At 40.4% G+C, this 23776-nt stretch overlaps 1 protein-coding gene across 9 annotated transcripts in view; it reads left to right on the top strand.

The window, feature by feature from the left end:
• Positions 1–23776, top strand: part of ptk2aa (protein tyrosine kinase 2aa) — a 56456-nt gene that overhangs the window by 13278 nt on the left and 19402 nt on the right. For 2 of the 9 annotated variants that reach the window (XM_041052539.1, XM_041052541.1), the window contains exons 1-14: positions 5236–5638; positions 6827–7071; positions 8728–8897; positions 10192–10279; positions 10517–10596; positions 11089–11151; positions 12853–12907; positions 17159–17299; positions 17540–17617; positions 17830–17937; positions 18404–18521; positions 18920–18950; positions 20511–20575; positions 22853–22870. In XM_041052539.1, the coding sequence (XP_040908473.1) occupies positions 5515–5638; positions 6827–7071; positions 8728–8897; positions 10192–10279; positions 10517–10596; positions 11089–11151; positions 12853–12907; positions 17159–17299; positions 17540–17617; positions 17830–17937; positions 18404–18521; positions 18920–18950; positions 20511–20575; positions 22853–22870 (1384 nt within the window). In that variant the 5' untranslated portion in view covers positions 5236–5514. Of the gene's footprint in view, positions 1–1989; positions 2017–5234; positions 5639–6826; positions 7072–8727; positions 8898–10191; positions 10280–10516; positions 10597–11088; positions 11152–12852; positions 12908–17158; positions 17300–17539; positions 17618–17829; positions 17938–18403; positions 18522–18919; positions 18951–20308; positions 20414–20510; positions 20576–20952; positions 21040–22852; positions 22871–23776 lie in introns of those variants that run through there. The other 7 variants (XM_041052543.1, XM_041052537.1, XM_041052538.1 and 4 more) reach the window with 7 other exon arrangements.

Here is a 23776-nt window from a genome sequence, read left to right on the forward strand (position 1 = left end):
GCGTGAGTGTGAGAAAGACCCATGGCCCTCTTTGATAGATGTGCAGTGGAGGCTGTTAAACAGACTGGTATGTAATTAGCACCATGCTAGCACTCCTGCTGGATATTCCATGGAGAAAAAAAAATCACATAGTGGGCTGTAGTCAACACTTTGCAAGCCAGAGTTGCTAATGGTTTAAATCAATACAGCGTATGTCATTGAAAACAAACAAACAAAAACACTTTGAAAAGAAGAATCAAAGAAAAATTGAGGTAGAAAATGTTAGTCTGTAAAATGCGTTTGAACCAATAATTTGAATAAAGATTGCAGCCTTTTTCCAGCTCCTCAGGTGCTGTTTAATCTTGTTTCTCAGACATGAAAAGGCCACAGTCTCCTATGGTTTTTAGTCTAGACTGTAGCGACACCAGCATGGCTGCAGAAAGTGTATCAGAGTGAGCATCCATGGGACAGATGGTGTCTCTAGGTTCCAGATGTATTTAGGTGTCACTTTAAGACAGACTCTGACACTATCCAGATCACTGTCCAGATTAGTTTACCATTTCTGCCACTTAGTGATGGATATAGGTTAGTCATTTATTAAAATGCCTTTGTTTGGCTTAATATTAAATGTACCATACACGTCAATTCAGGAAATGTGATATTGATCCTGTGATTCCCAGAAGAAGAAGGTTATAAAGCTGATTATGTTTTGAGATTTAAAAAGTTAACAAGACATTATGGCAAGGTCTCACATCTACAATGAAGTGTTGTTCTTTACAGTGCTACTGATGCGTTTTTATAAAGAAAATCAATCGTTGTCTTCCTGTATTAATGAATCACCACTGCCACACATACACACGCACTGCACAACTGTAGGGCCCTGGTTTTGTATTACAAAGGGTTTGTGGAAAGCAGACACACACACACACAATGAGTCACCTTGCTGGCATTTCCTTTCGGTGTGTGGGTTTTCTTCTTACCATTACATCATCTTTGTTGACACCCCTCCTGTCATTTCACCCTGTGTGTGTGTGTGTGTGTGTGTGTGTGTGTGTGTGTGTGTGTGTACACATCAGGGTGTCTAAAGTACTTAGGCACTTATCCTCCTGACCTCCTCCTACATACAGCCCTATCACTCCTCTATCTGGGTGTCAGGTTCCCGAAAGGCTTCTCCTGTACTTCCTGTGGGAGACTGGGACCTGTAGTGTCGATACAGAGTAGTGTACCTAGCCACTCAATATTCAGAGCAGGACTGCCATGTTTACTTTCAACTTACAAAGCAATGAGCATTTTGTGGAATATTTAGCATTTAAAGATGTTTTCTCTTCCTACGCCTTATGTAGGCATAGTATGCATTTTAGTTAGAGAGATATAAAGTAATAGTGACTGTGAATACTCGCTAAAATTTGCCTCTCATTAAACAGCCATGTGAGCATCTCAGAAAAACCCCCATGCACATTTATCGGAAAGTCATGTTTCAGTTTTAAAACTGTGGATTTTATTCTATTGCGCTCAAAAATCTTGAAGCATGTAAACTTTGTAACCTTTAAGAGTACAACCACATGTCATGCTGCAGTTTTTCACCAAACAAAGGCCAGAAGGTAGACCTAAAGTCCAGTCAGTGCAACATCCTCATGAATCCCTGAACAATAAATCTGTTCCTCGGCATTTCCCAATTAGCTCTTTAAACCGAAATGAATCTTCAGCTATCAGGGGTGGGGGGTAAATTATCTAAGAATGGGATATTGATTTTAGAAACAATCAATCAATATCCTGTTGAAATGTCAACAGGATATTGATTGATTTTTAAGCTATTTAATTTGGTAAGTGTCATGGAGCTGGCACTGGCCTCTGCAATTCACATTCAGTTACTGAGCCGTGAACACCTGCCGTGGGACTTTACTTAATAAACGTCAGTTACGTTTTTGTTCTGAATGGATGATTTCTTTATGCAGTGCCTCATAATTAAACAAACCAGCTCACTCTGTTATTTCTATGTTTGTCTTTCAGATATTTCCAGGATTGCCTACTACACAGGTAAGCAGCTGACCCTTAAACACCTTCTACAGTGTTCGGTAAGATTTAGCTGCTTCATTCATTCACACACAGTTTGTACCTGCAGCTCAAGTGTGGTCAGGTCACCACAAGGGGTCCCCAATAAGGAATAGATGAGGAGTATGAGTATGAAAGCTCATTCATGACCTTGGGAAGTTGATTTTAGTTTTAGTTGGCTTTGCATGTTAAATTGCATGTGTAGTGAGAATAGGTTTATATGTTTTGTTTTTATTGTCTGTGCCTTTATGTTGACAGTCTCTTGTGAGAAGTAAATTGCTGAGATATTCTCAGGACCTCAAGGCGCTAATCATCTACGTTGGTACTAACGAGAGTTCCACTAATTGCACATATTTATCTGAGTCATATTTGTTAGCGGATAAGACAATTAAAGGAGAGAAAACAGACAGTGGAACTGTCTGTGTGTGTTGGTCTCATTAGTACAGACGGGAATGAGGGAGAGAGTGAACGTCATTCTAGTAGAGAGTGAGAGTGTGCAACGAATTGTTATGGTCACACTATGGATACCACAAACAAACGATGTTCCTGTACAGACAGTTGTGAGGCTTAGTTTAGATACTGTAACCTGAGGGTAAAAACGTTGTTTTCCTTTGTGTTACTGAGATGAATAAAGCAGGGGGACATATTCATGTATCACGGCATCATGCCCTAAAAGCATGCTTTCCTGGCCAAATATATCAGAGGAATTAAGTTGCCAGTGTCCTGCCTATTGTAAAAATTGCAAGCAATTCCTGTTAATCCTTTGACCCAAAACATAATACAGCTGGACCACTGTCTGTAGCTCTGCAAATTAATTGCATATCCATTCCTCAGCATGCAGTAAATGCGTTTCAAAAAAACCTGTTTCCAGCTGTGAGGAAGCAAGACAATAGCACTGGAATTGTCAGTACAGAAGCACAACTTGACAGGATGTTTCATGGGTAATAACAGCATGTGTACCAGTGCTCTTAATTAAAAGACTGTTCTCTTGTAAGATTGTTTTGTTTCTTTGGGCTTTAGTTGTGAAACTGTGAATACCAACACCTGTCATTGGTCAATGGTATATGTAGCAGGGAAAAAATAGTTTGCATTTATAGGGTAAAATAGGTTTGTAATTTAAACAGCTGTTGGATTTTAACTTCAAGGCGTGGATGTGAACACACCGACTGTTCAATGATAAAACATATGCAAGGGTGCATCAAAGAAGCTCTTCAGCATTTCAGAGGTTTACCTGCACCTTTCAAATTTTATTTGCATTTAATAGAATCTGAGTGCTGTGTTTTCCTCCCCTGCTAAAATAATTACATGTTCGTAAACACACAGCAAAATAGAGAAGAAGACTTTGGCTCTGTCCCAAAAGAGCGCTTCCCATTCATGGCAACATCCGGCCCCCTGACAAAAGGCTTTGAATAGTCTACACACGCACATGCACACGCACACGCACACACACACACACACACACACACACACACACACACACACACACACACACACACACACACACACACACACACACACACACACACACACACACACACACACAAACACATGCATGCACACACTACCAAAACCCCCTGCTCCCACTAGATTTTCATAACAATGACCAGTGCCTGAGATGGAGCACACATTATAGGAAACTTGCACTCGCACACATACCTGAACCACTGTTCAGCAAGCTTATCTGCGACACAATGAACCATTAAGATTTCGAGTTTCTATGACTTTACCATGTGTGGTAGAGAATTTTTTTAAGTGTTCAGTAATCCGTCGAGGTCTGTGCAGTTCTTCAGTTGAGGATGTGTTCTGCCATATAAACGTTCATTTGATTAATGGCTGCTGGCATCTGGTTAGCAGTGACTCTCACAGCGATAGCTGCCCCTCGCTCGTAGGGCATTGTGGGTATGTTGCCCTGGAGACAAGCTCTCACTTCGAGAGATAGTAAAGAAAAAAGTATGACCCTCAAAGTACAAGGTGAATGACGATAAATGTACAGTATGGAGTATGACCGATTGAGACCTTGTGGCTTGGAAGTGGATTGGTTTGCATATTGCTAGCAGCTGCTAGTTTACATGCTGGGCACAGTCAGGGCAACGACTGTCTTTTCTGTGTTTTAATTTTTGAGTGAATGTTTTTTGTTTGCTTCATTTATGTTTGCTTTACAGTATTTCTATAGAAAGAAGGATGCGGATGTACAGGTAGTTTATTTTATCTGGGTTGGCCATGTAAAACGAGGTCTGCAACTGTTGACGACTTTCATTATTGAATGAAAATCATATGAAATGATGAATTGATTATATTGCTTCAGATTAATTTTCTCTCTGTCTACTTACTAGTTAACTGACTAATTGTTGCAACTCTAATTTGGAATATAAGGAAGTTCATGATGTTGTGACAACTTACCTTAGAGTTGCCCATGCCTGTTGTTATGTTATGCAGTTAAAGGGATAAAGGGTAGATAAAGGGATTTTATCTTCTCATCTCCTCAGCAATGTTAATATTAGTTGAGCAGTATAAGGCCTGTTTTGAGATCAGCTTCATGTACAGAAGTGGGAGGGGTTTCCAATGAATGGAAGAGACTGGATTAGCATATTAATGGAATCTGGCTCCTCCTGCTGCACCAGCAGCCCTCTCTTGAGCTCTTTGGTTCCCCACTCAACTTTCTTTCACTTGTGGTGCTCTGTCCTCCTTTTCCTCTCATTCAACTTGAAACAATTGCTGCATTTCTCTCTCTCTCTCTCTGTCCCACCGTTTCCTTTGTTTTTTCTGGCTCCTTCTTTTCTTTTACTTTCTGGTTCCAAGAGAAGAAGATAAATTCCTGTTTGTTTCACAATGAGCATAGTAGTTGTCTCTCCTTCTTTGCGACCACTAACTGACTGAATATCCACTTGGATCATCACTGTACAAGTTGGATATGGCATTGAACTTTTGCCGGAGGAGCAGTCCTCTCACCATCTCGGAATCCTCTCCTGAGTGACGGTCGCTTCACACTTCCACGGCAACTGTGTAACTACGGAGTGCAGGCATGGGACAGAAATCGGGGAAAAAAACAAAAAGAGCGTTGTCATCAGAGAGGGGCCGCTGAGGAGTAATTGTTTGTGGATGAGAGTAGCTTCACATCTCCGGGGATTTTTTTTTTGTCTTGTGCAACTGTGGATAACAGGAAAAGCTTAAAAAAACATAGCAAATAAGACACTCTTTGGAGGATGGGAATTTTTTACATTTTCCCTGTTTTCATTGTTTCTTTACAAAGAGTCAACAGACCAGAAAATTGGCCTTTTTGAGGATTTCTGCCTCTGGAAGAAACTGTTGGTTAACGAAGCTGTTGACAAAAGTTGGAGTCAAAGATTTTTGCCTTGGAGACAGAGTGTGTGTGTGTGTGTATTAGTGTTTGGATAATGTGAGGGTGTTCTTGCAGTTTTGTCAGGACCTTATTGTGCTTATTTATGTAACTTCTGTACACAAGTAGTTCACCGTGTGTGTGTGATGCGTGGTTGTGAAGCTGCAAGCTGTCTGTCTGTCTTTGGCGCACACAGACACAGGGAGGGTCAGACATGTGTTTCCATGGCGACGAGCGGCTGTAGCCCCTTCCCCACGTGTTGGGACAGAGGTATGAATAAAATCTCCTTTGCACACACAGAAACACACTCAAGTAGCATGAAGCCCGTCCACAGAGTGACATCTGACTCCATGGGAACTGACTTGGTGTACTGCCAAAGCTGCTGTTGCTCTGCAGAAGTTGTGTGTGTGTGTGTGTGTGTGTGTGAGAGAGAGAGAGAGAGAGAGAGAGGGGCAGGTTAAAGTGCTGAAATCCAGCAGAGGGATTTGTCAACAAAAGAAATTACCACTTGAAATTGGCCACGTAACATGGGAGCACATTTTTATCTTACTGTGATATATATCCCTCAGTCTTTCCTCTGAGTTATATGTGTGTGTGTCTGTGTGTGTGTTCACTCTTGTCTTCTCTCTCAGGTGCAATTACCTGCCAGAACATATCAATTTTCCTTTAATGGAGGAGAGAGGAGAAGCACAGGAAGATAGGGGAGCAGAAAAATAGAGACTGAAAAGAGATCTCAGTATCTTTCTCTGCACAGTATCATGATCACAGCAGCTCACATGCACAAAAACACACACACGTCTCTCACGCTCAGAGGTAGTTTTTGTTCTTGTTCCCAGATGAAGTTACCGTAAAATTCCAGGAAGTGTGTCAATGTCAGGACTTCTTATTCAGGAAAAACGTCAGCCTGAGGTGCATTGTCTTCTTTCTGTTACAGACACGAGTGCTCACATTCTGAGCCTTGACCTGGACTGCACTTCTGTCTCTTTATTACTCTCTCTGGTATCTCATTTGTTTGGTGCCTTTCATCTTGCCGAAATGTGTCACACCAGGAGCAGACATTTCTTGTGCAAGGTTTATGTGTAACGAACAACAAAAACGAGAAGAAAAAAAATTAGCTTCAGTTATTTCACTGGACAGGCCAGAGCTAAAGCAGTTAGTTGAGCGACAGAATTAATTTGCAACTATTTTGATGAGCAATGTCTCACTGTTTCTTTAACATAGACGAAATCAGTATCCAGTTTACATTCCTATCAGGTGAACTTCCTCTTTATCAAAACCACCCATCATGTTCCAAATGTCTGTCCAAATTTTCTGACATATTTTTGACCAGATATCTCATTGAAGAGAAAATAATAGAAGAAGTTTGGAAGTACAAGAATCTCCTTTACTTTCTTCTGATTCGACTCTTCATTCTTCCCCATTTCTCTTACCTCTGATTCGCTGTCCTCTCCTCCCCAGAATATGACAGACACCTAGCAGCCGCAGTGTCAGCAGGGAAGACCATGGCGACTGCCTACCTGGACCCCAACCTGAATCATGCCCTGCTGGGAGGCGCCAAGTCACGGCTGAGCACAGGGGCGTCAGACCGAACCATGGCCGGCTCCTTGGACAGGGTTCTCAAAGTTTTTCATCACTTTGAGACCAACACTGAGAACAGCTGCTGGTCGTCCAATATCAGATATGGAGATGCAACTGATGTCAGGGTAAGCAGAGAAACATACTTGTTAAGGGGGGGACAAAATATTAGAGACACCTAGTAGTAAAATTTATAAGAGCTTAAACTTTGCCATTAAAAAAATAAATCTGAAGAGTCTTGAAGACTGGTCTTATCCTGTATTTTTTTTCTTTCTGTCATCAAATCCCATGAAAGAGATCAAAACCACAAATGTGTTAGTGCATCTCTCAGTATATTTGGATTTTCCTATCCTGTCTGTGGCTCTCAGCCTCAAGCCCCATTTGTTCCAACTGAAGATGTAAATCTTAAAAATGGGTCACAAGTATATATCTTCACTTCTAAAAAGAGGCTCAGTGATTGGGGACTGTAGTATTTCCAGACATTACTCAAACAGGAATAATGTGCATTTGTTTGGGACTATTTTCAGCCACGTTTGGCTGAAGTAATGTGAGATCGACTTAAAATATATTACAGTGGTCATTTCTATGGTAACGAAGGAACATGTCACCCAGTGCATTGATGTAGTTCATTGATGTGTTTTTAATTTTTAGGCTTTTAGAGAGCGCTTGAGGTCCGTGGCACTGTTGAATAAGATATTTTAGAGTTTGGTTACACTGGCAATACATGTTAGTAAGGTCAGTTCTTTCTTCGCTTTACTACTATTTTTTTATATTTAAATTCTGTTAGAGAATCTGCATATGGTTTATTTTGTCGATTTTACAGTTCACTTGTATTCTTTTCATGGGATTTGTTGACAATAAAAAAACAAAACAAAACAGAATACTGCCTTATTCTTGTACAACTGAACATTGTAACGGTCACAGTGGTAATATTTTTTGCAAGGTAATTGCATTGGATTTCTTGTTCATGTGTTCATGATGCTGTCTCCACCTACTGTATGTTGCAGTTCACCACCGGCCGTTGTAAGGTGGATTTTTGCTGTTTGTCCTTAGCTCAAGGTCTTAACTGTCTGCTTTGATAAAGGACACTCACAGGACTCAAAATATTTTGCTTTCAAACACATATAACCTCAGGATACCATCTGTGTGTTTGTTTGTGTGTGTGTGTACCAGTGTAGTTTTACTTACGAATATGCTTTTAGATCAAGTCTCATGACGCAGAAACTACTTAGCACTGCTCAAACTTTAGTGGTCATACAGAGTACGTCAGCGCAAATATCCCTCTCCTCTCTTCTCCTCTACTCCCATCACTCTCTCCTTCAGTATCTAGGTCAGACCCCCTAGCGTTTTACATGGCAACACACATGGTCCTGTGAGCATTATTGTGCATGTGTGTATGATGTCTGTCAACTTGTTTGGGTGGGAACGTCATGTTAAATTGCTTGAAATCACCTACACATAGACATACACATGGACAGCCTGATGCCCTCATTGACCTGATACAAAATGGCAGATGTAAACATTAACACAGTTGGAACACAGACTTACTTACTGAGTAAATAAATGTACTTGTTAGGCCTCTTCAATGAGGACAGTACCACTGTAGACCAAAGGGAAAAGGCCAAACCCAATTTGGTCCAATACACCAGTGCTAAACATAATGTGTGCCGAACATACATGTAAATGACATTTTTATTGCCTTTATTATTTTTAAAACTAACTGTCCAGGAGAAGTGGGTTAAAAAAAGTATCTCACAATAAAATTATTCAATTTTTGTGTCCAGGGAATCATCCAGAAAATTCTGGACATACACAAAGTGCGCTGGACATCTTGTTTCGGCCTGCGTCTTAGCAACAGCCAGTCCAGAGACCAGGTGCACTGGCTCCACCCTGATATGGGCGTTTCCCACGTCAGAGAGAAATATGAACAGGCACGACCAAATGAGGAGTGGAGGTAAGCAAAATGTTTGTGTGTGTGTGCATCTATCAAACAATCAGTCGTCATTATGCGACACTAATGTTACATATTGAAGTTTTGCTGAAGCATAAATGCAGAACAACGACAACAACAAAGTTGCAGCAACAACGACAACAAAGACCAAAAATGTGTTGAATGACTGGTTACAGAAGCTCAGATTTACTGGTCTTGTGTTCAGGTGCATCACTTACCATTGGCCTTTTATTTATTGGTTAAAGTTATTTAATGTAACCTCAGAAGGTGAATAACCAGAGTGGTAGATGAACTTTACCTGAGATTTTAGAAAATATTTGTTTTTAAGTTCACCATAGGTCTTGAGGCAAGTGCTTGTGTGTCCTTAACAAGCACCTTGAGGTTATACTTTCTAAACAGTTTCCTGCTTTGGTTAGACGTGATTTATTTGGCCTTATAAATTCAGTCAAATCCACTGTTTTCCCAGACAGCTAGCTTCAGCAGGCTGCCCTGTTGTATACCAAACTAGCAGAAGTGATTTATTTTGAACAGCATCATGTAAAATAGCGTGACCCGTCTGTCGTGTGGTGATGGGAGGCCTTGCGTGTGGTGCTGTGTGGTTGTGTTGGTTTGGCAGTTTGGATGTTAATGCACTGGTGTATATTACCTTTACTGTGGCGGTCTTAGCACTAATGCTATTGTGAGGTGGAGACCTTTTGTACTGCTGAAATAAAAAGAGAGAGAGAGAGCCAGATGCCTGCTTTGTCCAACCAAGTCAACAACTCTCCCTGTCTCTGTTTGTCTCTAGTCTACTGATCTTGTCTTCTTATTTGCATTTTTGCATGCTGTTTTTTTTTCTTCTCCTTATGTCTGTCTCTCTCCACTCCGCCTCTGGTCCTCTTTCTTCTTCATCTTCTACCCACCATCAAAACTGTATTTATATTTTCCTTTTGTCTCTTTTCTTGTCTTGTCTTGTCTTCTCTGCCCTCGCTGGCACACAACCACCCTGGATTATGTTTTAACTCATTTACAGAATTATTTAATGGCACATTCTATGTGTTTAGCATTTAGTGTGAAACTGGTAGCTCAGGCTATCCACCAAACATATCCAAAACACATTTGCCAACTTAGACTTTCTTATAATGATTTACTCTGGTGTTTTTAACACATAAAAGACTTGTTGCAAGAGTTTTTGTAGGCAATACAGGAGCCGCAAGTCTCAGCAAGTACTTGATTTTTGCTGTTTTTAGTTGGAAAAATGGTGTCGGAGCAGCTCTGCACAACACATTCACTCTCCCCTTCTTCTTTTTCTCTGTAGGTATGAATTAAGGATCCGGTATCTTCCAAAGGGCTTTGTGCAGCAGTTTACAGAAGACAAACCTACACTCAACTACTTCTACCACCAGGTGCCCGCACAGACACACAAACATTCAAGTGACACAAACATATTTCATTTTCTGCCTGCAGCCAGCACTGAGACATATGGCATTGCTAGAGGACTGTGTGTGTGTTTGCCTTTGGGTAATCTAGGTCAGTAGGACTGTGTGTGTATTTGTGTGAGAGATAGATGGGCTTGCCATTTGTTTCTTGGAGAAATAAAGGTTTACTAAACATTTTTTATGGTGTGTCTTTTTGTCCTTCAGGTGAAAAATGACTACATGACAGAGATCGGGGATCAGGTGGAACAAGATGTAGCTCTCAAACTGGGCTGTCTAGAAATCAGGTCAGACCTGCTCACAGTACTTTTGTTTACAATGCACGTTGTCCGTTTCTTTATGTGCTGGTGCCTCTTTTCTGTTTTATATCAAAAGGTAAAAAGATTGATCCCTTCAGACATTTGTTTGTGACTCTGAAACCATCGCTAAGTTGGTATATTTAAGCAATTTTTGCCTCCACTTGCAATTAAGGGGACAGTTTGATTGGTTGTCTGCACCAATGGAGTTCTTGTCGTGTTAAACAATCTGTGTTTACCCTTCTGCTACACTGATTATTCTTGCCAACATTTGTCAGTTTTTATTAATCATTATTCCAAGTAACAGCGCTTTCTATTTCAGTTATAATTTCATCGTTGCATGTCGTCTGTGCAGTTTGCAAACAGCAAATTTTAAAACCTGAGACATTTTGCTAAACAAAAAAAAAGCAAACCTTTAATATCCCATGCAATGAATGGAGCTGAACTTGTTCTCTCCCTGTGTCCCACTGGTTTCAATTCCAGGAGGTTCTTCAAAGAGATGAGAGGAAATGCCCTGGATAAGAAATCCAACTATGAACTACTGGAGTAAGTACTGCCTTCATGAGCAAAATGTGGCTCCTCACTTTCTCTGCCACATCTTTCGCCTACCTGGGAACATTTTTATAGCCCTACAGAAATGCCCTTCAGCTCAGACTGAAAAAAACAACAATGACGATGACAGAGTCACTGCTCTCTTGAAAAAAATCATGTGATCCACTTGTCACCACAAAAAAACACTTTTTCTGTCTAACGGACAGAGCAGGCTTTTTTTTTTTGATGTTTAGAACTAAGAGGAACTACTTTATTACAGAGGTGTTCATACTGTTCATACCATTTATACTGTTTATACAGTTTAAAGCTAAAAGATGAATAATTACATAATCATTAAATGATTAAACAGTGTGGAGCAGAAATAATTAAAGAGTCAGTGTACTTTTTGTATTTAAATAAATGAAATCATTTTGCTTGTAACTGAGGAGCATGTGCTCGCAAGTTGAAAAAAGCAAGTGTCGAGCCCTGCTCATGTGTTCATCCACTAACAGTTCCCTGTTAAATGGATGTCGATGAAGAACATTAACAAACTCCGGCCCTAACGAGACTCTGCTCTAATGTGTTCTGATTCTAATGAGATGTCCTCGTCCAGTGAAGTTCTTTCTGTCCTTCAGCCTAACGAGCTCTCCAATTAACTGAGAAGAATGCACCCTGTCTTTCTATCGAGATCTCTTTGTCTCTCTTTTCCATCCTCTCAGTCCTTGTCTGTCTATCTGTCTCTCTTCTCTGTGCTCTCATCCTCTATTTTTGTCTGTTCTTCTCTCTCTGTTTTTCCTCTAATTGTTTTATGTCTCTCCCTCGCTGCGTCTCTGATCCATGGTTGATTGTAAAAAGATGTTGTGTCATGCATATTTTAAACCACCGAGAGAAGGAGAGTTAAAGTGCTGTTGAGGTTTTGATACACCAAGTTGACAGTTGGCCGTCACACATATAGTTTGTAGTAATATTGTACATTGCCTACCATTATTCTAGTGGTAGTTTGTCGTTACTTTGCCGGACTGTTGTTTGTTTTAGGAATACAAACTACTGACTATTTGTTTCCTCTTATGCAGCCAGAAAATATTCATAGATCCCTGTTGGTGACCAGCTGGTTTTAGCTGGCAGTAGTTCTTGTGGTTTATGAGCTAATGCAAAGCATTTAATAAATCAGCTTTTGTCAGTGCTCGTTTTCTGTGATGATAATGATAGTATGAGATTGATATTTGACCTATGGTGGAGCAGCAGGGCGGAGAAAGGATGATGTAAGCCCTCAGCCTTTTCCTCACTCTCTCTTTGCTGCTTCTCTCCTCCTCCCCCTGCGCTTTTCTTTTCTCCAGAGGAGTTTGAGTCATTAGCTAGCTTCCTGTTTTAGCCCTCTTCATCTTTCTTTGTCTCTGCGGTCTCCCTCTTTGTACTCTTCCCTGCCTCTCTCTATCTCTGTATTTCTGTTTTTCCTCAGCCCCGTCTCTTAGGAAAAGATGAGTAGTGCTCTGTAGTCAGCACTTAGTCATAGCTTTCTGTTTTCTGTTGCTTGTCTTCAGTTGCCTGTCTGCCTCACTGTATCTGTCTGTAGCTGTAGTTAGTAAATTTTCAGCAGAGGAAAAAAACAATCTGCTGAGATCAGATAAAGACATCAGTTCTTGCCAATTAACATTCCTCAGTGAAACTACAGTATAATAAACATGCCTCTTCATCTCTCTCTGCCTCTCTTCACAGGAAAGATGTTGGTTTGAGGCGTTTTTTCCCAAAAGACCTGCTGGATTCAGTCAAGGTGAGAATGATGAGTTTTGAACCTTATTTATGGAAGAAATAGTTCAAAAAGATTGTTTATGATCAACGCTTTGGTGTCCTGGTAGAGTGAGTAAGTTGTGCTCCCTCCATACTCAGCAGCTGCTGTCATGGTGCTCCATCTGCCCCCGCTGGAGTCGTTCAGTTACCACATGAAACCAAAGCGTGTGGTTTTATAGGCAGCTGCCTGGTATAAGTGAAGGCTCCTCTGGGCCTGTTTCTGAATGTGTTCCTTGATGTGTTGTCAGACTCAATCTGGTCTGGCTGACAAAGTGGGAAGAAGTCCAAGACTCCCCAAGACTGATATGAAATCTTGCCCACTTTGGATGAATGGATATGAGTAAGAGAACAAACAGGAAAATAACACAAACTTTACTAGAAATCCTACTGATGTACTATATATAGATAAGTGTGATTAATGTAGTTGTCAGCATCCCAGTTCTGCAAGCTTCACCCTTAAAGGAACTCTGTCACATTTTGAGAAAAACCCACATTTGATTTCTCGGTGAGAGTTTGAAAAGAAGAATGATATCTCTCTCATGTCTATCCATTAAATATGAAGCAACAGCCAGCTGCCATTTGGCTTAGCTTAGCATGAGGAATGAAAACAGGAAGGAACAGTATCCAAAGGTAACAAAAGCCGTCTTCCAGCACCTCGTAAGCGAATTAATGTTCCTAACCTATGTTCAAGAAGACTCAAAAAACTCTTCATCCATGTATCATGGTAATAATGTCTCATCAAAGCGTATTTAAGATGTGATAGTAAACTTTAACACACATTGCACACATACAGCTTGGACAGATTTGAACGCTGGTGTTTCTTCAGTTTAAGTGTATTATAAAGTATTTCGAAAGAGTTTTCTTTGCATTGATCAGGAAATTAATACGTTACATTAAGTGAGTCAGTTTGTGTTAGAACAGGAGCTCTGACAGATTTTGGTTGTATGTGATAGCTGGGTGTGCTTGCATAATGAACAGTGTCTGTGTCAGTGATAAATTTACGGCACGCGTTTAAGGGGAGGATCTTGGGGCGTGTGTATGTGTGTGTGTGTGTGTGTGTGAGAGACAGAAACACCCAGTGACCCGAAAAGGTCTTGATGTCAGCAGGCGGGCAGACAGATGCTCTGTAGCGGGAGAGAGACTGTGTGTGCGACCCTCAGGTCATATTTAAACCCACTTTCTCTTTCCAACAATGAGGAGGGAGGGGGAGGCGACATTGTGTGTCTTCTTCAGCACTCCCCCGTCTGCTCAGCCCTGTTAACTCCCCCCTCATCAGTTGCCCTTCTGCCTACTTTACCTCCTCTCCTCTCTTCTCTCCTCTCATCCTTTCTTCCATTTTCCTTTGGCAGACATGACCACATACACTCCCTCTAAAGTCTGTTTCATAAACCATGAGGATGAACACAATGACAAACTTAACACACATGCATGTCCAGTCAAACATCCAAAAATTGGAAGATCTGACAGACTGAAGCTGTAATTTTATTTTTTGTTTCATTACATATAGATGTATTTTAGTACATAAACAACACATCTAAATGAGTGTAAGTACAAAAAGAAAATGAGTAGCAGCATTAGTTGCTTTACTTTAATATCATGAATTGTAGAGCAGGTTTGAGAATGATTGATTGATTAACTGATGAGTTGATCAAATGAAAATTTCATTTTTTATTTCAATAATCTGCATTTTTCATGCAAAAACCCTCTGCTTCGTTCATCAGTTAAAATCAGTTGTGATATTAAGCAGATGACAACTTTCTGACACATCTGCTGCTCTTTCTGTGGCACACATACACGGACTGGCGTTGGAGTTAGTGTGTGTGTGTGTGTGTGTGTGTGTGTGTGTGTGTGTGTGTGTGTGTGTGTGTGTGTGTGTGTGTGTGTGTGTGTGTGTGTGTGAGAGAGAGAGAGAGAGAGAGAGAGAGAGAGAGAGAGAGAGAGAGAGCACAGCTGTCTTTTACGTTTCTGTCGTTCACTCTGGTGAAAGAGAATGGTAGTCATTTAATGGGATTATTCTCCCTCAATGGACTCAACTTCTCACAGGCACAGGCACACACACAAACCCCAGAGCAGATGGTTGTGGTAGTAAACAGTGACTGATGTTAGCTGTTATAAAGAGCAGAGTCTGTTCATTCATATTGACAGGCTGAGCACCAGGTTTAGTAAAACTGACCTTTGGTGGCTCTGGAGATCCGAGCTTGATCAGCCAGCTCCAGCTTCTGCTGTTTCTCTTGTCGGAGCAGTAACAGACTGAATTACTCTAACACTTTATTAAAACAAAGATTAATACAATACTGTTGCTGTTTCATGATTCTGCAATGAGATTGCTCTGCAGAAGAGTGTCTGAAGAATGATCTGCCTTCTGTGAGTAAATGTAATAATTTGGAAATTTTATACCAACATAGAACAATGACACAACGATGTATTGGACCATTCTCCAGTGAAGTTTTAAAGGCAACTGGTTGAGACAAAACTAGGGCCAAAAGTCCAAATTACTGCCAGCCATTACTAGTAGGAGTCACAGCTAAGGAACCATAAAGACCACCATTCTTCAGCTATAAACAGACTGACGGATTTTACCAAAATTAAAAAAACTTTCTATGTAAGTGCTGTGACTGATCAGCCGAGAGGTCAACATGTTGCCATAGCGAGGTGATAGTCACTTGCCGTACTTCCTCTCAGGAAGGGTGGACACTGGGGACTGACAATATCCCTGTGTAGTTATGTGTGTGTGTGCGGTGGAATTCTAGGAATTAAAACAATGATCCTATCAAGAGCACGAAGAACACACATGAGCTCACACACATTATGTTCTGTAATCACATGTGTGTTACGACATCTGTTGAAATGACACACAAACACTCACGGACGTGCGCACATGGGAAGATTGCAGATCTGTGTGTGTGCGTGTGTGTGCGTGTGTGTGTGTGGATTTGTGAGTTTTTTTGATTCCTTTAGACTTAATGAGTAGACAGCTGACAACAGGGCTCTGTGAGGCTGAAATAAAGTATAGATATTAAGGCTTTCACTGTATTTACAAATGAAAAAACAACAATAGCGATAAATAGTGGCTGAACACAATAGATATTAGAAAAAGATTAAGATGTAGCCATTGTTATATGAATGATTCTGGCCCCAGATATACACACAAGGGGGTTATACATACTGAACATATTATAATATGATTTTTAGTCCTCATTAGACCCAGCTGAAATCAGTCACTCACTTTTTTTTTGTAGTTAATAAATCAATACAACTGGATTCTTTTGTAGTAATCATAGTTGTAAAACTGCTCATTTATTTTGTGCAGGGTGACCTTAATGTGATGTAGCAGTCTACTGTAAATCTCCACTTTTTATTAAGCCCGTTCTGTGCTGCACTAAATCTCCTCTAATCTTTATCTTAATCTATACATGGAGAGCTATTTATAGGGTTTGTCCATACAGTGTATGCGCTTGTGTGTGCATGTGTGTTTTCACATTATGTACTGAGAGTGTACACGTGGATCATACTTTCACCTATACACTTTTTAATGCCCTTAATTGTGCATAGATATATGTAAAGGCCAGAGATCATATGAGGGGAAGGGCCAAACAGGTCACTTGTTAAATCCTCATAAAAGTCACTGTGTTTTTAGATATACATCAGATATTGAGGATTATGTACAGCATATTATGCTTGTATGTGCATCTGTGTGTGTTTTGTGTGCTTTATGTCTAAAGTGGTGATGTATAGAGAGCATTGTAAATGGCAGAATAATATTCCTAGTTGGATTTTTTTTTCCCCATCTGTCTCCTCTGTGGTGACATACCTTAAAAAAAAAGAAAAACACAACTCTCACTTTGAAAATCTCGAAGCACACTTCGTGTTTTGCGTAGTGACATCTAAGTTACTGTTTAGATGAATGGACAGACTCTTTGATGTTTAATTGAGTGTTAAGTAACAGTATCAATGTGTGGCCGTTAAGATATTGATCTGAACTGAGAGTGCCCCTAGAATGAGGTGCTGAGGTCAATTTGATTGGGACCAGAGTGGAACTACTAGTCAATCAATGTCTTCCTCTCTTAGCGTCTCTGTCACTCTGCACCCACACAGAAAAACACACACACAAATCACATCATGCTCTTCCCTCTCCCACTTGCAAAATCTGCTGCTGTATCATCTGGATAGCACTTAAATGAAATGACTTTGGTCTTAATTTCCTTCCTTGCCTGTCTGTCTTTCTTCTCTTCAGGCTAAAACTCTTCGCAAGTTGATCCAGCAGACGTTTAAGCAAGTCGCAAGTCTCAACGACGAGCAGTGCATCCTGAAGTTCTTGGAGATACTTGCGCCAGTCCACCGCTACGACAAGGAGTGCTTCAAATGTGCCCTCGGGGTAAGTCTCTTCCATTCTCGCCACTTTAGTGTGTCCTGTTGTACTCTGAAAGCTCTGGTTAGTTGTGTTAGGTTGACCCCTTTTGGTCGCATCAGGTCTTGCATGTATGTGAGGCTGTGATGCTGTCCCACAGAGAGTGTCTTATAAGCAACTAATGAGTAAATGAATCACATTTTCTTATATTTATCTCCACCTCCTTTCACCTCCTTATCCTCAACTGCTCTCTCTTACCCTCAACAGTCCAGCTGGGTGATCCAGGTGGAGCTAGCTATTGGGCCAGAGGAAGGGATCAGCTACCTCACTGACAAGGGATCCACTGTGAGTTTCCTTCAGGAACACATTGGCTTCTATTGCATCCTAATATTTTTCAAACCACATATTTTCCATGTCAGAAAAGGTGGCATGAACTTTAAGTGAAAGTACAGGCTTGACTCCTGAGATAAATATTGCTTGATCGTTTGACTGTGAATTAACAGGGTTAGGTTTACCATGATTTAATTTTCTTTCTGTGATTCTGTTTTTGTCCTCAGCCTACCCATCTAGCTAACTTCAACCAAGTTCAGTCCATCCAGTACTCAGCTATGGAGGAGAAGGACAGGAAAGGCATGCTACAGCTCAATGTAGCCGGGGCTCCTGAGGTACTGCCAGCCTGTCTGTCAGTCTATATTACAGTATATGGATTTATTATAAACATATTCTGAACATATTTTTGAAATGATAACATTACATTAGATGTGTTGCAGCCACTGTAAGTGGGGATCATTGACATTTAAGCCACTTGTTCTCCATTTGCATGGCAAAAAGCTCTATTACCTAGCCCTCTGTGTGCGTTACTGGGATGTACACAGAAATTAGCAAATGGTTTTCCATGTATAGATTTACATATAATGATTCTACTCACAGAGGAAGGGTTTCGTAACACCCACTGCTGTATAAGCAGAGTGTTTCTGTTTTATTGGCGTTTTTAGAATTGGATTCACTTAGACACACCCACCATGATGTAAGAGAGAAGAGCAGCTGGAAACCCCCTCTGGGCTGTTATGTGTGTGTCTTTTGAGATAATGGCTCTTTGTAACAAGCCTGCCACTGTGTGTGCATGTGCAGCCTCTCACAGTTACAACAGCATCACTGACCATGGCGGAAAACTTGGCTGACTTGATTGATGGTTACTGTCGGCTTGTCTCCATGGAAACTCATTCCTTCATTGTCAGAGTTCAGAAAGGTATGACGATAAAGTGTCCTCCGTTTTGTCCAGCTCCTCAGTTCCTCAGAATCATTCAAAAACATAAAAATATTACAGATAAAGATGACTTAGCTACTTGCGAACACTGTGCACCTTATAGAGACACTACAGCACCTTCTTCAGCAGGACTGCGTAAAACATGCTTCATGCTGACTGATGCTGAAATCCCCTTGTAATCTGGACATAATTAAGATTGTAAACTGTCATACTACTGTTGTTTCCGTAATTAGTTGTGCAGCACTCCTATTTAATAAATACTGTATGATTTGTTGAATTACAGTTCTGATGCTGTGTAAAACATTATAAAATCCTGCATGTACTCTTATATATTTATAATAATCATTCTGATCCGGATGATGTGTGTTTTTGTCCTCTAGAGGGAGAGAGAGCACTGCCTTCCATCCCAAAGTAAGTGACTGTCCCATTTTTAGTATTGTTACAGTGACTACAATAATCCATAAACAGTCTTTTGTCCTGTCTAGGACTAGAGTTATCACCCTGAGAACAACATTTAATCAGGCATGGACTTTTAGGACAGTGTCAGACAATCACTTTCCAGTGAATCTGATCTTGCTAGAACATTATCCTTTTCCAGTTCCTGTTTCGCAGAACAAACCACTTTGCTTGTGCCTGTTCTGCTTCTAGTGGTATTTTGACAGCTAAAGGAGCAAATTGCAGGTGATGCAAAATAAAATAAAATTCTGGACTAAATGCACCTTCTCGACTCATGCTGGTAATGATGAATTCAGAGATGTGGAAGCTCAGGGTAGAACTACAGAGGCCGTAAATATCAACTTCTGTGGGCATGCGCCTCAATACTGGTGTCCTTACTCAGCTTTGTTAAGTTGTCGAGATTTTTCGAGGTCAGTTCAAGGATAATTTAATAATTTCTATGTCACATGTTTTGTGTCCATATTTGGTAATGCTCTTTATAGATCTATAATTTCCAAGATGTTTCCTCAAAAGAAATATATAATTTGGTACTAATGATAGGGGAAACTGGCAATAATGCTCAATTGTTACTCTTCCAGTTAATTCCAGTACCATATTAAATTACCTTGTCTTTTCAATCTTGGAACTCTGTTAGGAATAAGATTTCTCACTTCAGCACATTATTCATTGGATTTTCTGTATTTTGTAGATGCACAAGTAAATCAAAATGCACCACAACTACCCAAACACTATTTAACCATAATTCAAGTCTTACTAAAACTTCATTTTAGTGTTGCATCAGAAAATCTACACAGGGAAAACCAAATACATTCAATGTTTTTTTTTCTCCAGAGTGAGCCAAATTTTTTTTTAGCTCAAAATCAGCAGGCCTTAAAAAGATTTGTAAGGAAAGCACTTTGACTTCAACACAGAGCTCAGTGTGTTTGTTTATCTGTGACCGTCTCAGCCTGGACGATGGCGTGTTCACATTTCACTGTCAGTTGTTCAGACTCAAAAACATTTTGCTTACTTTTGGTCATTTCAACTCAAATCTCTCTCTCTCTCTCTTTTTTCTTCCTTTCTCGGTTAGTCTGTGGTCAAATAAGGAGATATGTTTAGGAGCCAAATATTTTCCACTTAGGGTTTTTAAACACTCCATTAGTCTCCTCCTCTTTTTCTCTTTCTGTCACACTAACTTTCTCTCATTGCTTTCTACCTCTTTTTTTCCCTCTGCCCGTTGTGGTTTGTGATGTAAAGATAGTTGTAGAGCTCAGATGACACAGACAGAAAGAGACCACGACATAGGCAGAGAGGTAATTGAAACAGTACGGGGTAGTTTACAGATAGTGATAGAGCTCTGAATGTGAAGAACAGCTTCCACAGTTTATTCTTTATAGGAGATCTAATGCTGAAAATGGCTATGTTTTGATCCAGCATGGGTATGTTTATTTTGTTTTACGTGATTGTTAACCTTTTTTTACTGATGTGTAGTTCTTGTCTAATATACCCTGTTCTCCTTTTTTACCTCTTCTCTAGACTATCTAACAATGAGAAAAAGTTAGAAGCAGTCAGGAGTGGAGTAAGAGCGATCTCCGTCTCAGGTAAGTTAAAAAAGAAATCGCGCACACAAACTCTCAAATTGACTGGTTTAGGGGTGAGATGAACATGGTCTGTTAGCTACTTTGGCTACAGCTACTGTCTTTCTTTCTGTCTTTCCATTTCCTTCAACATCTGTTTTTTCTTTCAGTCATTTTTTTCTTCTCATTTCTTATTGTTATTCCTCTGTCGGGACTGCCTCTCCCTCCCTCTCTCTCTCTCTCTCATCCCATTCTGTCTGTTCTTGCTTTCTTTTGTTTACTTCCTCCTCTCCCCCTCCGTCTTTCTCACATCTCCCCCTCTGCACTAACTCACATCCATTCACTCTGTGTTTTTTTCCTTTCACACTCTGGTCCTCTTTCCCCCTCCTCATTGGTTGAAGACCTAGTGACATCGACACCTCCTAAGCCAACCAAGGCGCGGCGTTTCCTCCTCCCCTTTGTCTTCTGTTCAGATTCGCCGCCCAATGGTATCCTTGGCTCTCATTGGACAGTTAGTGGAGGAGCGTATCCACAGAATTGTCATGTGGCTTAATAAAAAGATTTATCACGCATCAAGGACACACTGATCCTGTTAAAAAAAACTTCAGGGAAGCAATTTGTTGTTGAAATCTAAAATAAAATGACACAACAAATCAATTTTTAAAGAAGTAAAGGTTTTAAGTATTACCTTGGCTTCCTTGATTGACTTTTTAATCAGAAATTTTGATGGTTTTGTGGTTTGTAACTATCAAATCATTTTTAAGGATGCTCTCTTCTACTAAACTGTCTTTGTCCTCACTGCTTGGGTGCTTTAACTAATTCAGTCTAACACAAAAGAACAAACCACAATAACTGGCTTGTGTTGCTGCATATAACCAAAATGACTGGGACACAAATGGAGGAGACTATGAGAGGTATAACCTGTAAAACCAGAGGTTTATGTGAGTTTCTGATGTACTACTTGTAGTTTTTCTGAGTAACCATTTGAGAGCAAATTTTCAGTTTTGAACCTACTTGCTGACAAATGCTGCTAAAGACTGACATTTGCCATTTTCCTCTTTATGAGATTCAGCAGAATGATGTGACTGGAAGTGGCCTGTACAGACACACAGAGTAAAACGTTTCTCTCAAGTCTCTGCTCAGCACATGCCTTTCTGTTGAGGCCACAGTTCGGTTACTTTTAATCATTATTTTCAGTGTTTTATGTCAGTTAATTCAAAGACGCAGAGGTTTATCTGAGGCAGGGTGGCCAAGTGGTTAAGCGTCCTTCTTCCATTAAAAGATTTTGGTTCAACCACCAAGTATCTGCCCTGTTAAAGTGTCTTTGAGCAACTATCAGCTCAGTATTGTTGTTCTCTAGCTGAGGAATATGACCACAAAAGAGTTTCTCTTTTGTAAAAAAATGAATGTTCATAATAGTGTAAATACATAAAGGTTGCGGGGCATTGTTATTCTACCACCATTCAGTCCATCTATATACGTGTCCTGCACTAAGATTGACATCCTAACTGGGTCAGAACATGTCCTTGTGTCTCCGTCTGTGGCTTTGGCAGCTGTCGTCAGTAGCTCGCGGGACTGCTCAGAGAAAAAGTTGTGGATCTGGACAGCAGCTGGTTTGTTGTTGAGAGGTTAACAAACGATCCAGACTTTTTCTCCTGGAGGCTCTGAACGTGACACGCAGGCATGGTCGACACACTATTTTTAAAATCTCAAATTTTTCTGTGAAATACGTTTTGTTTATTTAGTTTCTTAAACATTACCTCTCATTTCACATCATGTCACTTAACAGAGGGCGTCAGTGGTTAAAACATTAAAAGTACAGACTTAAAAATGAACAAAAATTATAAAAATTTTGTTATATTCGGTTCCTTCCTCGGTTTCTGCAGCTTCTTAAGACGCTTAGTCTCCTACAAGTGCTTAAGAAGCAGTTATGATATAGCAATAAATAACGGTAGTCCATATTGTCCCTAGTTTGAACACTGCTTTGCATATTGCTGCTGTTTTTCTTGTGCTCGTTCATTTTAATGCCATGTATCTGCACAACATTAATGGAAGTTGTTAACTCATGGAGATATTTTGGATCTTAACTAACTGCTCGCTGAGTGTTTGGCTTTGCAGATCCTGCAACATCTCCCATGTTGTTTCAAGGCTTTTCATGCTCTAACCTCTCCTCTCCTCTCTTCTCTCTCCTCTCTCTTCTCCGCTCTGCCTCCTGCTTTTCTCTCTCTCTCGCTCCTCCTCCTCCTCCTTCTCCTCCTCCTCTGCTGTCCCGTTTCCTGCATGCTCTCCTGGACCCTGCAGAAGATCTTAGTGGGGATGGTAAAGTTATGCTGTTGTTTATCAATCTCTCTGTTGTTCCTTCTTTCTTGTCCTGCTCCACCAACACGCTACACCCTCCTGGGAAAGGGTAGCGTGTGTGTATTGGTGTGTGTGGGTTAATGTTTATGCATGCGTTCCTCCCTGTTTAACAATAGCTCTGTGTACATGTGCTCTATTATGTAAATGTAGTGTGATTTATATGATATAAAATGATTTAGGATGCAATGATTAGTCAAATGTGTTGCTCTTCATGTTTCAGTGACTGGAAACATGAATAAATCACCAATAGCTTTAATGGGTTTGATCTGGTAGTAGCTATAATGGCTAACTATTTTAGTATTGTGTTTTAAAATGTGTTTGTGTGTGTGTGTTTGTGTCCGTGTCTATTTGAGATTGTTTTGAAAGAGAATTACCACTAAATTTGAAATATGTCTGATTTTAACTACGAGATGGACACAAAAAAAGCTGAATTTGTAAATTAAGCGGTATTTCTCTTTAAGGGAACTTCTCCAACCCTTTCTCTCTGTACACGCAAACACACGCACAGCCACACACAGCCTCACACAAGCAAAATCATGCACACGTATACTCACATGCATTCATGCACACACTTGTGCACACCCAGAGTGGAGTAGGGAGAGGTTTGCTGGATTCGAGAGCAGGCGCATTCCTGGCTATAATGGGCTAACTAGATCACACACATACACATGCAAACACACACATTTTCCCTGCGTTTCTGAGAGCAGAAAGAGACAGAGTTAGACCAAACTTAGAAACGGTCGATTCTTTAGAACAGATCCCAAACCACACTGGACTGAATATGCACCGTTGCAAACAATGGAAATCACAGCGTGAACTAACAAATCAGTGTAAATTATTTCTTATTACATGGAAGTGAAGCTGCAG

This window comes from Toxotes jaculatrix, chromosome 13 (assembly GCF_017976425.1).
Source record: "Toxotes jaculatrix isolate fToxJac2 chromosome 13, fToxJac2.pri, whole genome shotgun sequence".
NCBI classification, from domain to species: Eukaryota; Metazoa; Chordata; class Actinopteri; family Toxotidae; genus Toxotes; species Toxotes jaculatrix.